This window comes from Oryctolagus cuniculus, chromosome 7 (genome assembly GCF_051225735.1).
Source record: "Oryctolagus cuniculus isolate XC-2025 breed Fujian yellow rabbit chromosome 7, ASM5122573v1, whole genome shotgun sequence".
Lineage (NCBI taxonomy): Eukaryota > Metazoa > Chordata > Mammalia > Lagomorpha > Leporidae > Oryctolagus > Oryctolagus cuniculus.
Window position 1 is genome coordinate 165,203,658 of NC_142873.1, and position 15,155 is coordinate 165,218,812.

The 15,155-nt window shown below is 64.5% G+C and overlaps 1 protein-coding gene across 1 annotated transcript; it reads right to left on the minus strand.

The window, feature by feature from the left end:
* Window positions 1-1,098: 1,098 nt before the first annotated feature.
* ISG15 (ISG15 ubiquitin like modifier) lies at window positions 1,099-1,864 on the minus strand. Its single transcript, XM_070079434.2, has 2 exons — window positions 1,802-1,864; window positions 1,099-1,608 (listed from the first exon to the last, which is right to left on the minus strand). Exons 1-2 carry the CDS (start codon window positions 1,802-1,804, stop codon window positions 1,117-1,119), a joined length of 495 nt encoding a protein of 164 aa, XP_069935535.2. The 5' UTR covers window positions 1,805-1,864; the 3' UTR covers window positions 1,099-1,116.
* Between the last annotated feature and the right edge of the window lie 13,291 nt (window positions 1,865-15,155).

Below are 15,155 nucleotides of genomic sequence, written 5' to 3' on the forward strand. Positions count from 1 at the left end.
CGGCGAGGAGTCCGCCGCCTCTGACCGCGCCCCCGCCGCAAGGACCGTGCGGGCGGCGATTGGTCCCCCGGGCGGGGGCCCGCCTGGCCGGCCCGGCCCCGCCGCGGGGAGGCGCGCGCCTCCTAGCGTCCCGCGGCGCAATTGCGGGCGCTTCTGCGGCCCGGCTCGGCGGGGTGGGGAGAGGGCCGGGTGGTTTCGGGCTCTGGGGAGCCGAGTCGGAGGCGACCCCCTGAAGATGGAGGTGACCCCGCTGTGTTCCTAGGCTGCTTCCGCGCCCCTCCCCTGGGCCGGCCCGCGGTGGCGGAGCCAGAAGCGAGGATTGGGAAGCCGCAGCCGCGTGCGGGCCTCAAGGGTCTGCTCCTGGGGCCTGCGGAGCGGTCCTGGCACGGCCAGGCCTGGGGTCCCCGGCCCAGACACGAACCCCCGCAGATCAGAAAAGTGGCCTTTGGTTCTCCAGCCAGCTCCCGAGGGATCTTGTGGTCCCTGGATCTCGGGGCCTGCCTGCTTCGGCTGTGTCCTGCGCCATCCCCGGGCATTCCCCCTGGGGAGGGAGGGCGACGGGAGCGTCCCCTGTGGCTTCTGCCTAATTAGCTGCCGCCCACCCCCAAGACCCATCAGGGCAGGTGAGTCCCAGATCCAGGTGCCCTCATGCACTGTCCACACTCTCCTGAGGGGGTGATGGGGACCCTGATGGTGAGTGCTCAGGCCCCGCCCTACGCCTCCCAGGACCAAGTCAGGCAGGACTGGGCAGTCCGGAAGGTTCCTGGCCCCCTGCCCCATGGGGTGTGGACCTCTCCCCACCTCACTGGTTCCAGGGACTCTGGGGGTGGGGCCTGCCCTGTGGCCAATGGGCCCTGAGCAGAGCTGCCGCCCTGCTTCCGCCCCCCCCCCCCCCGAGCTTGTGGGGTGAGCAGTGAGGGGCTGCCTGGCTCAGCCTGGTCAGGTCGGCTCTGGCACACGTGACTTTCCTATGTGAGGCTGTCCCTGTCATGACCCTACCATGAAGCCCTTGTCCCATAACTTGGCAACCAGACCGCCCCCACAGGGCTGCAGAATTGGGGACACAGGAGGGGTGATGGGCAGAGAGGGGACCCGGGAGGCAGCTACTTCTGTTTATTAGCAGGGCTGGGTCCCGGCAGATCCGCCCCGCAGGCGGAGGTTCAGGTACACGGTGCACCGCGGCTGGAGGCCGTACTCCCCCAGCAGGTGCTGGTCCTCCATGGGCCTGTCCTCGAAGCTCAGCCAGAACAGGTCCGGCTGCAGGCCCTCCCGCTGGGCCACCTGCAGCTTGAGCTGGGCCACCGTCTGGGTGAGCAGCACCTCGTAGGCGCTGCTGCGGCCCCTGTCATTGCGCACCAGGATGCTCAGCGGGTTGTCACACTTCTGCACCAGCAGCAGCACCGTGCTTCCCGGCCCCAGGCCCTGGGCGACCAGGGGGACCTCCTCCAGCAGCGCCGCCCCCCCGGGGTGCACAGCCAGGAGCTGCTGGAAGGCCGGCACGCCAGTCTCCTGGGCGATCCGCCGCTTCAGCTCCGACGCCGTCAGGGACTCGCTCAGGGGCACTGAGATCTCTTTGCTGCCCAGCATCTTCACCTTCAGGTCCTTCCCCTGTGGGCATCACCAGGGCTCAGAGACCGGCGCCAGGCCTGGGTCCGCACACCAGGCGCCAGCCGCAGGTGCAGCCCCCTGCGTCCGCCGATGCGCCCCTCCTGTCCCCACCCTGGGAGACCCCACCAGACAGACGAGGGGGAGGAAAACCGGCCGGACCACGTGCCCCCCGACACCGCGCGTCCCGGCTTACCATGGCCGTGGCTGCTTCTGGGTGCTGCTCAGTCCCTGGCAATGCCGCTGCCCCTCAGCCTCTAGCGCGTTCCCGGCCAGCCTCAGCCCATTTATGGGCCTCGGCTGCGGACGTCAGGGGGCGGTGCTGCCGCCCAGCTGGTGCCGGGGCCAAGCAGGCTTCGGTTTTGGTTTCCTTTTCCCAGGGCGAGCCCCAGAGGGAGTAGGAGAAACAAAACAGAAAGACCGATGTGAGCTGGCACAGCTCCAGGGGTGGGGGCACGACAAGGGGCCCCCACAGTGCCCCGGCAGCCTGCCTAGCCGTGCCCAGCAATGCCCAGCACCAGCACCCGGAGTCCTCAGCAAGACGCTCAGCGCTCACAGGGACGTGGGCTGGGGACTGGAGACTTTCGGTTTCCATTTGCCAGATTGCAAAATTGATGAGGCCAGGAAACGTCACGGCGGTCACTTCCAGAACTACATAGGACGCCAACAGTCCCAGCTCCCCCCCCCCCCACGGAGACCTCCGTGGGCTCAGGACGTGGCCTCTGGTCAGGTTGTTTCTCAATGAAAGACCAAGTGTATTTTGCTGCCTTTCGAAGTGAACTCAGAATGTTTGCACATGTGTCTGATAAGGGTCTCTGTGGGCGCAAAGAATTCTTACAAGTTCAACAATGAAAAAAAAAACACAATTTAAAAGGGAGCAGTGGAGATGCCCACACAGGAACGCCTGCTTCAAGTCCTGACGCCACCTCCAGTGCCAGCTCCCTGCTGGTGCCCGGCTCAGGTACCTGGGCCCCTGCACCCACAAGGGAGACCCAGGAAGAGCTCCTGTCTCCTGGCTTCAGCCAAGCCCAGCCCTGGCTCTTGTGGGCATTTGGTGTGTGAACCAGTGGAGGGAAACAGCTCTCTCCCTGTCTTCAAATAAAATAAACAAACATTTTAATGTCTTTTACATGAATTTCACCTAAAAAACAAAACAAGAGCTCTCGCCATTTTCACCGCCTGTGGAGCAGCAGGTCATCAACCGCCTCCTTTGCCGACAGGCACCAGCGCGTGGCCGAGCTCCCGAGACGGGACGGGACTGATGGCCAGGAGTGCAGCCCCACCAGCCCCGGACGGCCAGTCGAGGTTGTTCCCAAGTTTCTGCTGTCACAAACAGCACACACCAAAGTTGGCTGAGACTAAATAAAAATGAGGTATTTAAATAAATAAATAAGTGAATGAAATTTTTAAGAATGGAAAAGCAAAGTGTGCCCGCCATGATTCTCAGTATCAACCCTGACCCTGCCTCCCCGGCCCAGAACTCCCTGGGGCACCATCTCCGCTGAGCTGTCAGAGAAAAAGCACAGACACTGAGTGAAGGGAGCAGGCGTCCACCGTCTCACTGCCACGTCCACCGTCTCACTGCCACGTCCACCGTCTCACTGCCCACGTCCACTGTCTCACTTCCATGTCCACGGTCTCACTGCCCATGTCCACGGTCTCACTGCCCACGTGCACAGTCTCACTGCCCACATCCACTGTCTCACTGCCCACGTGCACTCTCACTGCCCACGTCCACAGTCTCACTGCCCATATCCACTGTCTCACTGCCCTGTCCACAGTCTCACTGCCCATGTCCATTGTCTCACCGCCCACGTCCACCGTCTCACCGCCCACATCCACCGTCTCACTGCCCACATCCACTGTCTCACTGCCCACGTCCACCATCTCACTGCCCACGTCCACCGTCTCACTGCCACGTCCACAGTCTCACTGCCCATGTCCATTGTCTCACTGCCCACGTCCACCGTCTCACCGCCCACGTCCACCATCTCACCACCCACATCCACCGTCTCACCGCCCACATCCACTGTCTCACTGCCCACGTCCACCGTCTCACCGCCCACGTCCACTATCTCACCACCCACATCCACCGTCTCACTGCCCACGTCCACAGTCTCACTGCCCATATCCACTGTCTCACTGCCATGTCCACAGTCTCACTGCCCATGTCCACTGTCTCACTGCCCATGTCCACCGTCTCACTGCCCACGTCCACAGTCTCACTGCCCACGTCCACAGTCTCACTGCCCATATCCACTGTCTCACTGCCATGTCCACAGTCTCACTGCCCATGTCCACTGTCTCACTGCCCATGTCCACTGTCTCACTGCCCACGTCCACCGTCTCACTGCCCACGTCCACCGTCTCACTGCCCACGTCCACTGTCTCACCTCCCATCAACAAAGAAATCTCGAGGACAGAGCATCACGAAGGGGCTGGCGCTGTGGCTTGTAGTCGGCTAAGCTTATGCTTGCGGCGCCAGTGTCCAATAAGGGGCCGGTTCCAGTATCGGCTGCTCCACTTCTTCTGATCCAGCTCCCTGCTGTGGCCTGGGAAAGCAATGGAGGACGTCCCAAGTGCTTGGGCCCCTGCACCCACATGGAAAACTCAGAGGAAGCTCCTAGCTCCTGGCTATGGCTCGGCCCAGCTCTGGCCAATGTGGCCATTTGGGGAGTGAGCCAGAGGCTGGAAGACCTCTCTCTCTGTCTGTCTCTCCCTCTTTCTGGGTGTAACTCTGCCTCTCAAACAAATAAATAAAATCTTTAAAACAAAGACCACTGGGGACACAGAAGGTCCCGTGACATCGAGAGGTCAAGCTTGTGAGGAAAAGCGCACAGGTGGGCGCCGCCTCCCAGGGGGCAGCGAGGACACAGCGTGCAAGTCACCGCCGACCGAATTCGTTCAGAGAAAATAAACCCGCAGAAGTGGGTGACCAACAGCCGGCGTGCACAGCCCACACATGGCAGAGGGCCTGAGCCCAGGTGGTGGGAGTGGGGGCAGCAGGCGGAGGTGGACTCCTCCACACTGGTCTCTCAAGTGGCTGCCGTGCCTCTGCACCGGGCAAGAATGCGGGGTGGGTGTAAAGACAACAGGGCGTGAGGCCGAGCTGATTCAGGGGCTGAATGGGGATTTTCCTCTCTCTCCGGCGATGGGCGAGAAAGGCTAAGGCTTACGTCTGTTCTGGCAGGTCTCGGATGGGGCCTGGGAGAGGGGCGTTTCTCCATGCAAGAACGTACAGTGGAGGTGGGGTGGGGGGGTTGGGAGGTGGTGGGGGGTGGGGGTTGCCTGTCCCATCGAGCTGGGACGCAGTCCCCAGCAGCGTGGCCAGCCCAGGGTCTCCAGCCCCGTTCTCTTTAGCAGCAAAGACGCAGTCAGAGGTCTGAGGCCCAGGCCAGCTCGTCCTGCTGCCGCTGCTGTGCCGTCCCTGCCCTGGCACCCGAGTGGCCTTTGAATCGTCAGCTACTCAGCTGCCTCCGGGATGGGGGCCTCAGGGGCCATGAGAGACCAGAGTGGCCGATGGGCAAAGCAAGGCAGACCCACGTCTGAGGGAAAGACCTTGGACCTGAGCTTTGGAGGTCAGACCCCACAGCAGCCACCATGAGCGCGGCTCAGATGCCCCCCAAAGCCCAGGGGCCCCAGTCCTGCAGACACGGGACTCAGCCCTCCGAGCATCACCCCAGCTCCTGGGAGGCAGGGCCGTTGCTTTAACAGAGAAACCTCAGTGTCTTCCTGCCAGGGTTGGAATTAGAGAAAGGAGAAGCCCTGTGGGTTGTGGAGTGCGGCTTGGAGCTCACTTCTGGATGCTGATCCACCCGCAGATAAGCCAGGGCGAAGTGCTTAGGTCTGTAGCTTTCAACAGAGAGGCAGAAGGATACTTTTGAATTCATTTATTTATTTGTTCATTACTTCTTAAAAGCATTATTTTATTTATTTGAAAGACACAGTCATAGAGAGAGGCAGAGCCAGAGAAAGAGAGGTTGTCCATCCACTGGTTCACTCCCCAAATGACCGCAATGGCAGGAGCTGCATGGACCCGCAGCCAGGAGCCAGGAGCTTCTTGCAGGTCTCCCACGTGGAGACTTGGGCCATCTTCCACTGCTTTCCCAGGCCACAGCAGAGAGCTGGATTGGAAGTGGAGCAGCCAGGACTCGAACCAGCGCCCACATGGGATGTCGGCACTGCAGGCCGTGGCCTCACCCGCTGCACTACAGCGCGGCCCCTGGGGTTTCTTCCAAGTCTCCCACCCCCACGTTCTTGCCCAGGTGCAGAGGCCCAGTGGCCACTTGAGAGACCAGCGTGGAGGAGTCCACCTCTGCCTGCCCCCCGCCAAGGTATCACGACGCCCGGCCCCTGCCCTGGGGTCTGGGCTTCCTGCCGCGTGTCCGTGAGTGTGCCGGCAACCGCTCACCTCTGCGGGTTTGTTTGCTCTGAATGATCTGATCGGCCACAGGCTCCTACCCTGCCTCCTCTGCTCCTGAGCTGGTGCTGCCCTTCGTGAGGTGGTGCTGGCCTGCACTCCCTTCCTGACTCCACAGCCTCACAGTCCCGGGCCCTGTGGGCCTCAGGTCCATGTCCCAGGCCCTATGGGCCTCATGCCCATGTCCCGGGCCCTGTGGTCCCTCATGCTGGCACCTCAGCCACAGCCCCTGAGGTGGGCGAGGGGCCCTGGCCGGCACCTGCTGTCTGGTTCCTGACAAAGCAAGCCCTGGTGGGGCTTGGCCCTTGGGGAGGCTGCAGAGGTGTGCGGAGGGTGGGGCAGGGGTGGTACCCAGAGCCCAGGACCCTGCGCAGGAGGACCCATGGTTCAGATCTACAGCAGCCTGGTCAGGGAGGGGGAAGAGCTGCAGACACCCAGACTGGACATCGGACTCCATGTGAGCACAGGCTGAGCTGGGGGCCACACACCCCCAAAACCCTGCCCAATCACTGGGTGCCAGGATCTTCTGAATGCAGACTCCCATGGGGACTCCACTGGGGGTGCTGCCGTGGGGAGCTGCAGCTTGGACAGTGGGCAGCCCAGGCCACAAAGGCACCGCCTGCCCCTGGCCTCCTGCAGCCTCTTCGTGCTTGCTGGGGTGCCTGGCGTGGCCAGAGTTGCTCATGGGAGCCCCAGCACAGAGGCCAGCCCCGCCCCTAGACAAGGGGGCCAGCCCTGCTCCCCTGGGAGGAGGGGCCCAGGCCAGAGTCCCCAGCCTAGAGCATGGCCACAGCTGTGGGGCAAGGTCTCCACTGCCGGACGTGCAGGCGGCCGTAGCGCCCAGCGTTAGGGAAAATCACCCCGGACTTGAGCACCAGGCCAGGAGCCCCCCGCACTGGGACGCCCCGAGTCTGACAGGATGAAGTAGAAGTTTCTCTCCCAGGGAATCAGCGGCCATCTCCTGGCCACCCCCGCAGACTCAGACCTGTGTGGCCGCAGCTGTCACACACACCTCGCTCGATGGCCACGGGCTGCCGTCTCCACCGAGATTCCCAGGTGACACCACTGCCTGGGAGCTGGGACCACGGCTCCGTCGTCGGCCCTCTACCCACTCGCTCACTCGCTCTTCATTCCAGGGTGCGCTGGTGTCCAGGACAACAGGGAGCTCCCACTGCAAGAGCCGTGTCTGCCCAGCGTGCGTGGACACAGGACGGCCCACGTGCTTGAGCCCCACCACCTGGGTGGGAGACCTGGTGGAGTGCCTGGCTCAGCTCTGGCTGCTGCCGGCATCCGGGAGTGAACCACCAGATGGAAGATCCATCTCTCTCTCTGCCTTTCAAAAAAAAAAAAAGCAAATAAATAAAAATTGAAAACAAAACAAAACAATCCAGACCCAGAAGGCCGGTGCTGGTGGGAGACAGGGGGCCGGAGGCAGAGCAACGGAGACACCGGGCAGCCGCGGGCTCCTGACTGGGGCAGGAGCCGAGGCCCCGTCCCGAAGTCACGATCCCGTGTAGTCACAGCTGTGGCCTGACGGGAGGCCGCTGCTGGCCTGCAGGCCCCTCTGGGCACCTGCAGCTGCAGGGATGGCGGGCTCCCTGTGGTGGACACAGCCACTGCCTGGGGTGGCCTGTGGCTCCTCCCCTGGCGTCCTGCTGGCCTGCAGCCTGCTCTGGTGGGCAGAGTGTGGAGAAAGTCTCGCTGTGTGAGTGGCAGCCCAGGCCTCCACTGCAGGCTCCCGGGATGTTGGCCAAGCCTCATGAGGGAGTCAGCAGGATTCCTGGACACTCCATGGGGAGCCGGGCGGCCCAGGGACAGCAGCAAGCACCCAGCAGTGCCACACTGGCCCCTGCAGGCCCAGCTGACCTGTGGCCAGGGGCGGCTGCATGACTGGGGCCCTGGGCAGCCACTGACACCACCCAGATGCACTCATTGTAGCCGCAGAGGGTGCTGGGTTGGCCACATGGATGTGCAGAGGCGTCAGCCTCTTGTAACCAGGGGCCTGGGGCAGGGTCTTCAGGTCTGGGGACTGGGCCTCGGTGTGAGGGGAGCAGGGGGCTGGGGTCAGGGCTGCTGAGCAGAGGACGTCCGAGGTCCTGTGAGGGCTTCGAGGCTGCAGAGAGCAAGGCTGGGCAAGGCTGGGCACAGCGGCCAGGGGCCAGGGACAGCACCTTCAGGGGAGGAGGGGCCTGCAGGGTTGGCTCCAAGCGGCCGAGGTCTGAGGGCTCATGTGGAAGAGGAGCCTGTGTGGGCTGAGCAGGAGGACTCGCACCCAGCACAGGGCAGCAGGCAGCAAAGCCCACAGACAGGGGGGCCGTTGTGAGGGGCTGTAGGGGATGTATAGTCACTGCTCAGAGGCTGTGCAGGCTGGGAGGGGCGTTTCTACCCCCGGCCCACTGGGGAACTTAAAGGGAACCTGGACATCGGCCGCCTGGGGCTGCTGCTGCCGGGGCCTGGCGCTGTCTCCTGCATCCCCGGTTCCTTCAGCCCTCACTTCTGTCACTTTACAGTTTCTGGAAACCCCGCAGCCCCTGCTGGGATCCATCCTGCTCCCCAAGACGGAGCCAATCCAGCGCTGCTCGCTCCCGGGTCCACTGCCAGCTGCCCCGGCAGGAGGGCCAGCCCCTGAGTGAAGAGGGCAGAGCACAGGTCTCTCGGGTTCTGGGGCACAGGTGGGAGAGGGTGGAGTGGACATTGCTGGAGAAAGGGGGACCAGGCAGTGAGGATGGCTGCTGGGGGTCGAGGATCACCCCTCCCCTTCCGGCTATCGTCACCAACAAGCGGCCTCCAGATCCTGGCCAGCCACAGTCCTATTCCACGGCTCACACATCAGGACCGGCACAGAGGCTGCCTCCTCCGGGAAGACTGGAAGGTGGGGACAGCAGCCACAGCCAGGAAGCCCTGGCGAGCCCCCCTCCCACGTCTGGGTCTGACGCTGCTGTTGGCTGGGACCACCAATGGCTGTCGGGGGCAGAGGGCTCTCCATGGGCTTCCTCACAGCGTGGCAGCAAAGCCTACGTGTGCAGCATCTTTAATTTAAACCCCAGTCTCGGGGCCGGCGCTGTGGCATAGAAGGTTAAGCCTCCACCTGCAATCCCAGCACCTCATATGGGCACCAGTTCAAGTCCTGGCTCTTCCACTTCCCATCCAGCTCCCTGCTGACGGCCTGGGAAAGCAGTGGACGATGCCCAGGTGCTTGGACCCCTGCCCCCACATGGGAGACCCCGGTGGAGCTCCTGGCTCCTGGCTTAGGCCTGGCCCAGCCCCAGCTGTTGCAGTCATTGGGGGAGTGAACCAGCAGGTGGAAGATGGTGCTCTGTCTCCCTCTGGAACTCTGCCTTTCACATAAACAATCTAAAAAGCAGCCTCAGGAGTCAGCTGTTGCTGCTGCCCCTGCCCTTACTGGTCAGGCCACTGCAAAGTCTCACCAAGGACACTGGGTCCCAGGGAGTCAGCACCAGGACCCTCCTCCCAGCACTGGCTAGAGAGGCAGCCAGGGCGGAGCTGAGGGGCTGACGGCAGGGGCACAGCCTGGGCAGAATCCCAGCAGTGGCGCAGCAAGGAAAGCAGGTGGGAGGTGAGCTCACCTTGCTCTGCCCAGAGCTTGGTGCTAGGGTGAAAGCATCTGCCCCCTTCCAGGAGGTGCCCGGCAGAGGTGAGCACCGGCAGCCACTGCAGGCCAGTCTCCCGGCTGCCCCATGAGGCTGATCGCTGGCTCTGAGGCAGAGGTGAGCACTGGCTGCCGCTGCAGGCCACAGTCTGATCCCTGGCTCTGGTGGTTCCCTGTGCTCTGTGCCAGTCCCTGGACACGTTGGCTGCGGGGATCTTATTCCTGCTCCCAGGAACCCACTTGCAGGTAAGGAGGTGGGGCCACCTGAAATGTCCACCCGACAGCTGGGGGCCTGAGCAAGGGTTCCGCCAGCGAGCAAGGTCCTCGGGTACTTCCTGGGCTCTGGGTGCCAGCAGGGGCACCTCCATGGGTTTCTGGCCAAGCCCTGCCCCTCCCCATGCTTTCTGGGGTCCCCACCTCACATGTTCATCTGCAGATTGGCTTGGGCAGCATTGCTTGTGGCCAGAACCCCCGACCACTGTGCAGACCAGGTGTGTGTGCGGGGGTGGGGTGGGGTGGGGGCTGGCCACCTCTGCCTACCTCAGCACACAGAAAGTCCAGGAGCATGGGCTCAGCCTAGGATTCAGGCCATGACTGGCAGGTGAGGTCTCGGGCACCTTGGGGCTGGGCCAGGCACTGCCTGAGACCCCGGAGCTGCCACCCTGGGCCCCTCCGGCACTCCATGGGCCCGGCGATCCTGCTCAGAAAAGCAACCCCACCCCCACCCCCACACAAGGCTTCCCCAGACCCCGTGCAGCCCCTGGGCCTTGCGCAGCGTCTGCCCCTCCCCTTACCCACCTCCTTCCCCCCTTGCGGGCTGCGATTGGCTTGTTCCCCTCGGAGGCCTGCAGGAAACCAGATAGACCGCGACCCTGGGTACCCCAAGACGGTGGCGCCCCCATGGCGTGCTTCAAAGTGAAACAGCACGACGAAGACCACGGCGCTGCTTTTTTCCCACTATGGCCCTGGAGAAAGCCCAGAGCCGGCCTCGTCTTCTTGCGGCGCGGCTGGCGACGTCACCCTCCCTGCGGCCACAGCGCCTCCGTGGGACCAGGCTCGGTCACCGCTGCGGGGTATCCCCGTGCACGTCACACGCTCCCCAGGGACCTTCCGGCGCGCGGAGGCCCGCGGCCGCGCTGGGCAGGGCGGCGGAGCGGGAGGTGGGGAACCCGGGGTCGCCGCCGTCCGGCCAGCCCAGCGCGGAAGGGAGCCCGAGCCTCCGCCAGCTGCGGGGTCTGCGGCCCCTCCTGGCGCGCGTCCCGGAGCCCCCGGCAGAGGAGGGGGCCGCCTTGCGGGGGGCGGGCGCGGCGCGGCTTTGTCGTCGGGGGCTTCGGGCGGGGAGCCACGGCGTGACCGACGGGCGGCGGTGGCCGCCAGCCGAGGGTCGGCCGCGCATTGGCTGGCGAGTGTGGGAAAGAACGCGGAGCGAGGCTCTCACAACCGGCGGGCGGCCTTAAATAGCCGGGCGGGGGCTCCTGGCGGGGCGCACGCCCGGCACTGCGGGCTCCGCGGGCCCGCAGACGGCGGGGAGGATCCCAAACGAGCCCCAGAGCGCACCGCAAGGCGGGTGGGGACCTGACCGGGTTGGGGCGTGCGGGGAGGGCGGAGGAATGCGGGCTCAGCCACCGCCCGCCCGCAGCCCTCCAAGCCGGTCCTGAAGACGCGGCGCCACGCTCAGCTTCGGACGCGTCCGGAGCCGGAACGCGGGGCCGCCGCTCCCACCTGGTCGCCGCGCCAGGAGAAGGCAGAGGTCCCAGAGAGGCGTGTGCGACCCTCGCAGACCCCGCGGCTCGTGCGCGCCACCGCCGGCGCCTGCCGCTCCCGCAGCCGCCTGGGGCAGGTGCACAGCCTGCCTCTGCCCGATGAGCGCTTCCTGGCCGGCCTCGAGGGCACACGGGCCGCCGCGCGCTGCCGCCAGCTCGGCCACCCCGCCTCCCTGCGGGCCTTGCCGGCGCGGCCTGCTGGGACTGAGCCTGAGGGGCCGCACACTCGGCGGGGCCTGGCTGTGGAGGCGCCTTCCTCAGACCAGACAGCAGCCGGGCTCCTGCTGGAGTTGGGACCGCAGTCATGGCCCACGCTGTCCCAAGTTTCTGGCCGGGACCTCACCCCTGGGGCTGTGTGGTCTTTGGACAGACCGCGGTGCCACTGCCACCCCCAGGCTTCACCCCGCCCCGCAGCCCAGATGGGCAGAAGGTGATTGTCACTGGCTGTGCAGTGCTGGGAGGCAGCAGGGCTGTGTGGCTGGGCTGGGGCCCCCGGGGCCCTGGAAGGCAGAGACCCGCAGTCCTGGGCGGAGGAGAAGGGTTAGGGATTGGCCTCCTGCTTTTCCCTCTGGACAGCACAGCTGCGTGCACAGCCAGGACAGAGCCTGCCAGGATCCCCTGGTCGGGTCGGCAGACAGGGAGTGGGGCCGCTTCCTCCACAGAGCCACCTGCTTCCGGGTGTGGCGAGGGTACCAGACAGGGCCAGGCGCCAGCGTCCCGCCCCTCCCCCAGCCAGTGACAGTGAATGGGCCAGGGCAGCAGGTGCAATGAGGACCTCCAAGGCACAGGAGCTTGGGCGGGGTCTCAACCCCAGCTGCACTGAGACCACGGGGCATTTGTCACCACTCACCCTGGGCTGGTCCATGCCTCCCCCAACAGCGGCAGTCACCCCAAGAGCCTGGTGAGCCCAGCTGTCTGACCAATCTCCTCCCTGCCCTGGACACTGGCACCGGGCAGCTGTGTGGGCATGGGGTGGTCTGGGCCTGCTCGTGGCTGGGCTCCACACACCCTCGGGGGTAGGGGTGCCCCTTCCTTGTCGCCCCAGCAGTCTGCCCTGGACACTGGCACCCAGCCACCCTCCACTGCCTGCAGAGGGGGGCACACAGCCTCTCTCGTGCGCCCCTCGGGCTGCCCCATGCTTGCTGTCACCAAAGCCCTCTGCAGTGGGGAGCCCTGTCATCTCTCAGGCTCTGGGGAGCCACAGTGCTCGGCACCTCCTCACCTCTGCTCTTCGGCAGAGCTCTGCCCTGCAGGCTCCCTGGTGCATTGCCAGCCGGCTGCGCCCCCACCTCGTGCTCAGCACCTGCCTTAGACAGCAAAACCCAGTCCTGACCAACCTGCCGGATGGGCGAGTTTGAGAGCTGGAGCTGGCAGGCTGGGGTTGCTCTGGGGCCCCCCAGGGAGGGCTCAGCAAGCACAGGGCAGCCTGAGGGGAGCACGCGAGGGGCTGTGTGCGCCCCCTCCCAGGCTGCCCGTGTCAGCTGTCGAGGGTGGTGGGGTCTCTGACAGCCAGGATCCCCGAGGGACCTGCTTCCCTTCCACTGCTTGGGCTGAGCGGGGCGGGCCCCGTGGGCTTCTGCAGGGGTGCTTTGGAGGTGAGGGCTGTGACCCCAATGTGGTGCCCCCCACAGGGCCCTCCCACACCCTCGAGGGGCGGCAGGGGGATGGGCTCCGGGTGGCTCCCTGTCGCTCTCCACCCCTAGCTGCTGCTACTACTGCTTCCATTTCAGAAAAGATGGATTTATTTGAAAGGCAGAGTGATGAGACAGGGAGAGACAGACAGCGGTCTTCCACCCTCCAGTCCATCCACCAAATGGCCAAAACAGGTCCAGGCCGGGCTGAAGCTGAGCTGGGAACGCCATTCGGGTCTCCCACGTGGTGCAGGGCCCGAGCACTGGCTGCTTCCCCAGGCCGTTAGCACAGAGCTGGAGGGGGAGGAGCAGCCGGGCTCGGTGTGTGCTGCGGGGGCAGCTGCACCGCTGCACCGGGATGCCGGCCCCAAGCTGCTTCTGGGAGCTGAGCGCTCGCAGCTCACACGCTCTCGGCTTGGGTGACTGCAGCTCACTGGCAGCACCTGGAGCACCACACACAGGGGCCACGGCCCACACAAGAAGCCCACGGCCCACACAAGAAGCCCACGGCCCACACACGGAGGCCCACGGCCCACACACGGAGGCCCACGGCCCACACAGAAGCCCACGGCCCACACATGGAAGCCCACGGTCTACACATGGAGGCCCACGGCCCACACATGGAGGCCCACGGCCCGCACAAGGAGCCCACGGCCCACACACAGAGGCCCACAGCTCACACACGGAGGCCCACGGCCCACACACCAGCCTGTCTGCTCCAGGCCCCTCAGAGCCCTGACCCTGGCCCTCAGAGTGGCTGGCCCCTAGCCCGCCTGGCCGGTGCTCATCACCCTGGACATCGGAGTGAATAGCGTGTGGTCGTCTTGGGTCTCCAGGCCGAGTCCAGTCGCGGCCCTGATGATGGTGCAGTGGGCAGACTGGCTTCTCTGGGGGGGCTTCCCGCACCTTGGGGCTGCCCAAAGTGGGACCCAGGGACAGGACTGTCCACGTCCATCCAAAGCAACTCAACTTCAAGCTCCACTCTCCACATTTCTGAAACACTGGATACAATTCTGGATGTCGTGAGCTTCCCAGGAGGGCAGGCAGGAGGAGCAGGGGTACGTGGGTGGGGCCCCCGGCGTGCACAGTGTCTCTGGCTTCTCACTCAGTAACACCATTGCAGGGGAGGAGGCTCCTTGGCTACAGGTTCAGCTGGGCTGTGCCTGGCACCCAAGACTTGGTCCTGAGAAGCTGGCTCCTGGTTTGGGGTTTTTGGTCTCAAGGTCAGCGGTGTGAAAGGGGCCGCGTGGCTTCATGATGGGGGGCCCATCCCGCTCTGTTCCTCCCCCTGGGGGTTAGGACCCTGGATTTCCCAGACCCGGGCAGGGCCAGGGGAGCTGCTGGCGAGTCCCAGTGGAGTCCTGCTGCCCTCTAGTGGCGCCCGGCGGTAACGTAGGTGAGCGCCTCTTCCCCTTTCCAGCCTTGTCCTGGAGTCCCTATAGCATTCTGGTCCCGCGGTCCATCTGTCCATCTCTCTACCCACTTCCAGGCCATGCAGTCCATCTGTCCACCTGTCCACCCACCGGTTACAGCCCGGCACCAGCTCTGCTCTCTGCCAAGAACGCACGGTGGCGCCCTGCGAATGCCTGGGTGAACCTGAGAACACACCCCCGACCCGCCAAAGGCTCCTGCTTAGGTTGGGAGCATGGGGGTCTCCCCAGCCAGGCCCACACTGACCTCTGCTTCCTCCTCCCAGAACTCCCACAGCTGGGCCCCTGTTCTCCCACGGGGACATCAGATCAGACCCCCCAAAGCTTCAGGTCTCAGCCAGCCCAAGGATGGATACTCTGGGGGCTAGCCCACTCATTCTGTGACCCAGGACACAGCCCTGGGGTCCACATGGGAAAAGCATGTGTGGCCTGGCCCTGCCCCATCACAAAACTAGGAAGCACTCCCCAAAATGTAAGTCTTCACTTTGGGGTGGGCAGAAGAATGAGAGAGGGTGGAGGGAGGAGTGTTATGTCCTCAGAATTGTGTCTACAAACCATACTGAACCTGTTAAAAATTAAAAATATAAAGGGCTTAGAAAAAGTTATAAAGGGTTCCTACTCCAAACAGAACAGAAGTGCTGTCCACAGAGGAAAAGGGGTACCCTGGGCTGAGTTAGGGTTAAAGCTGCTGTCCAT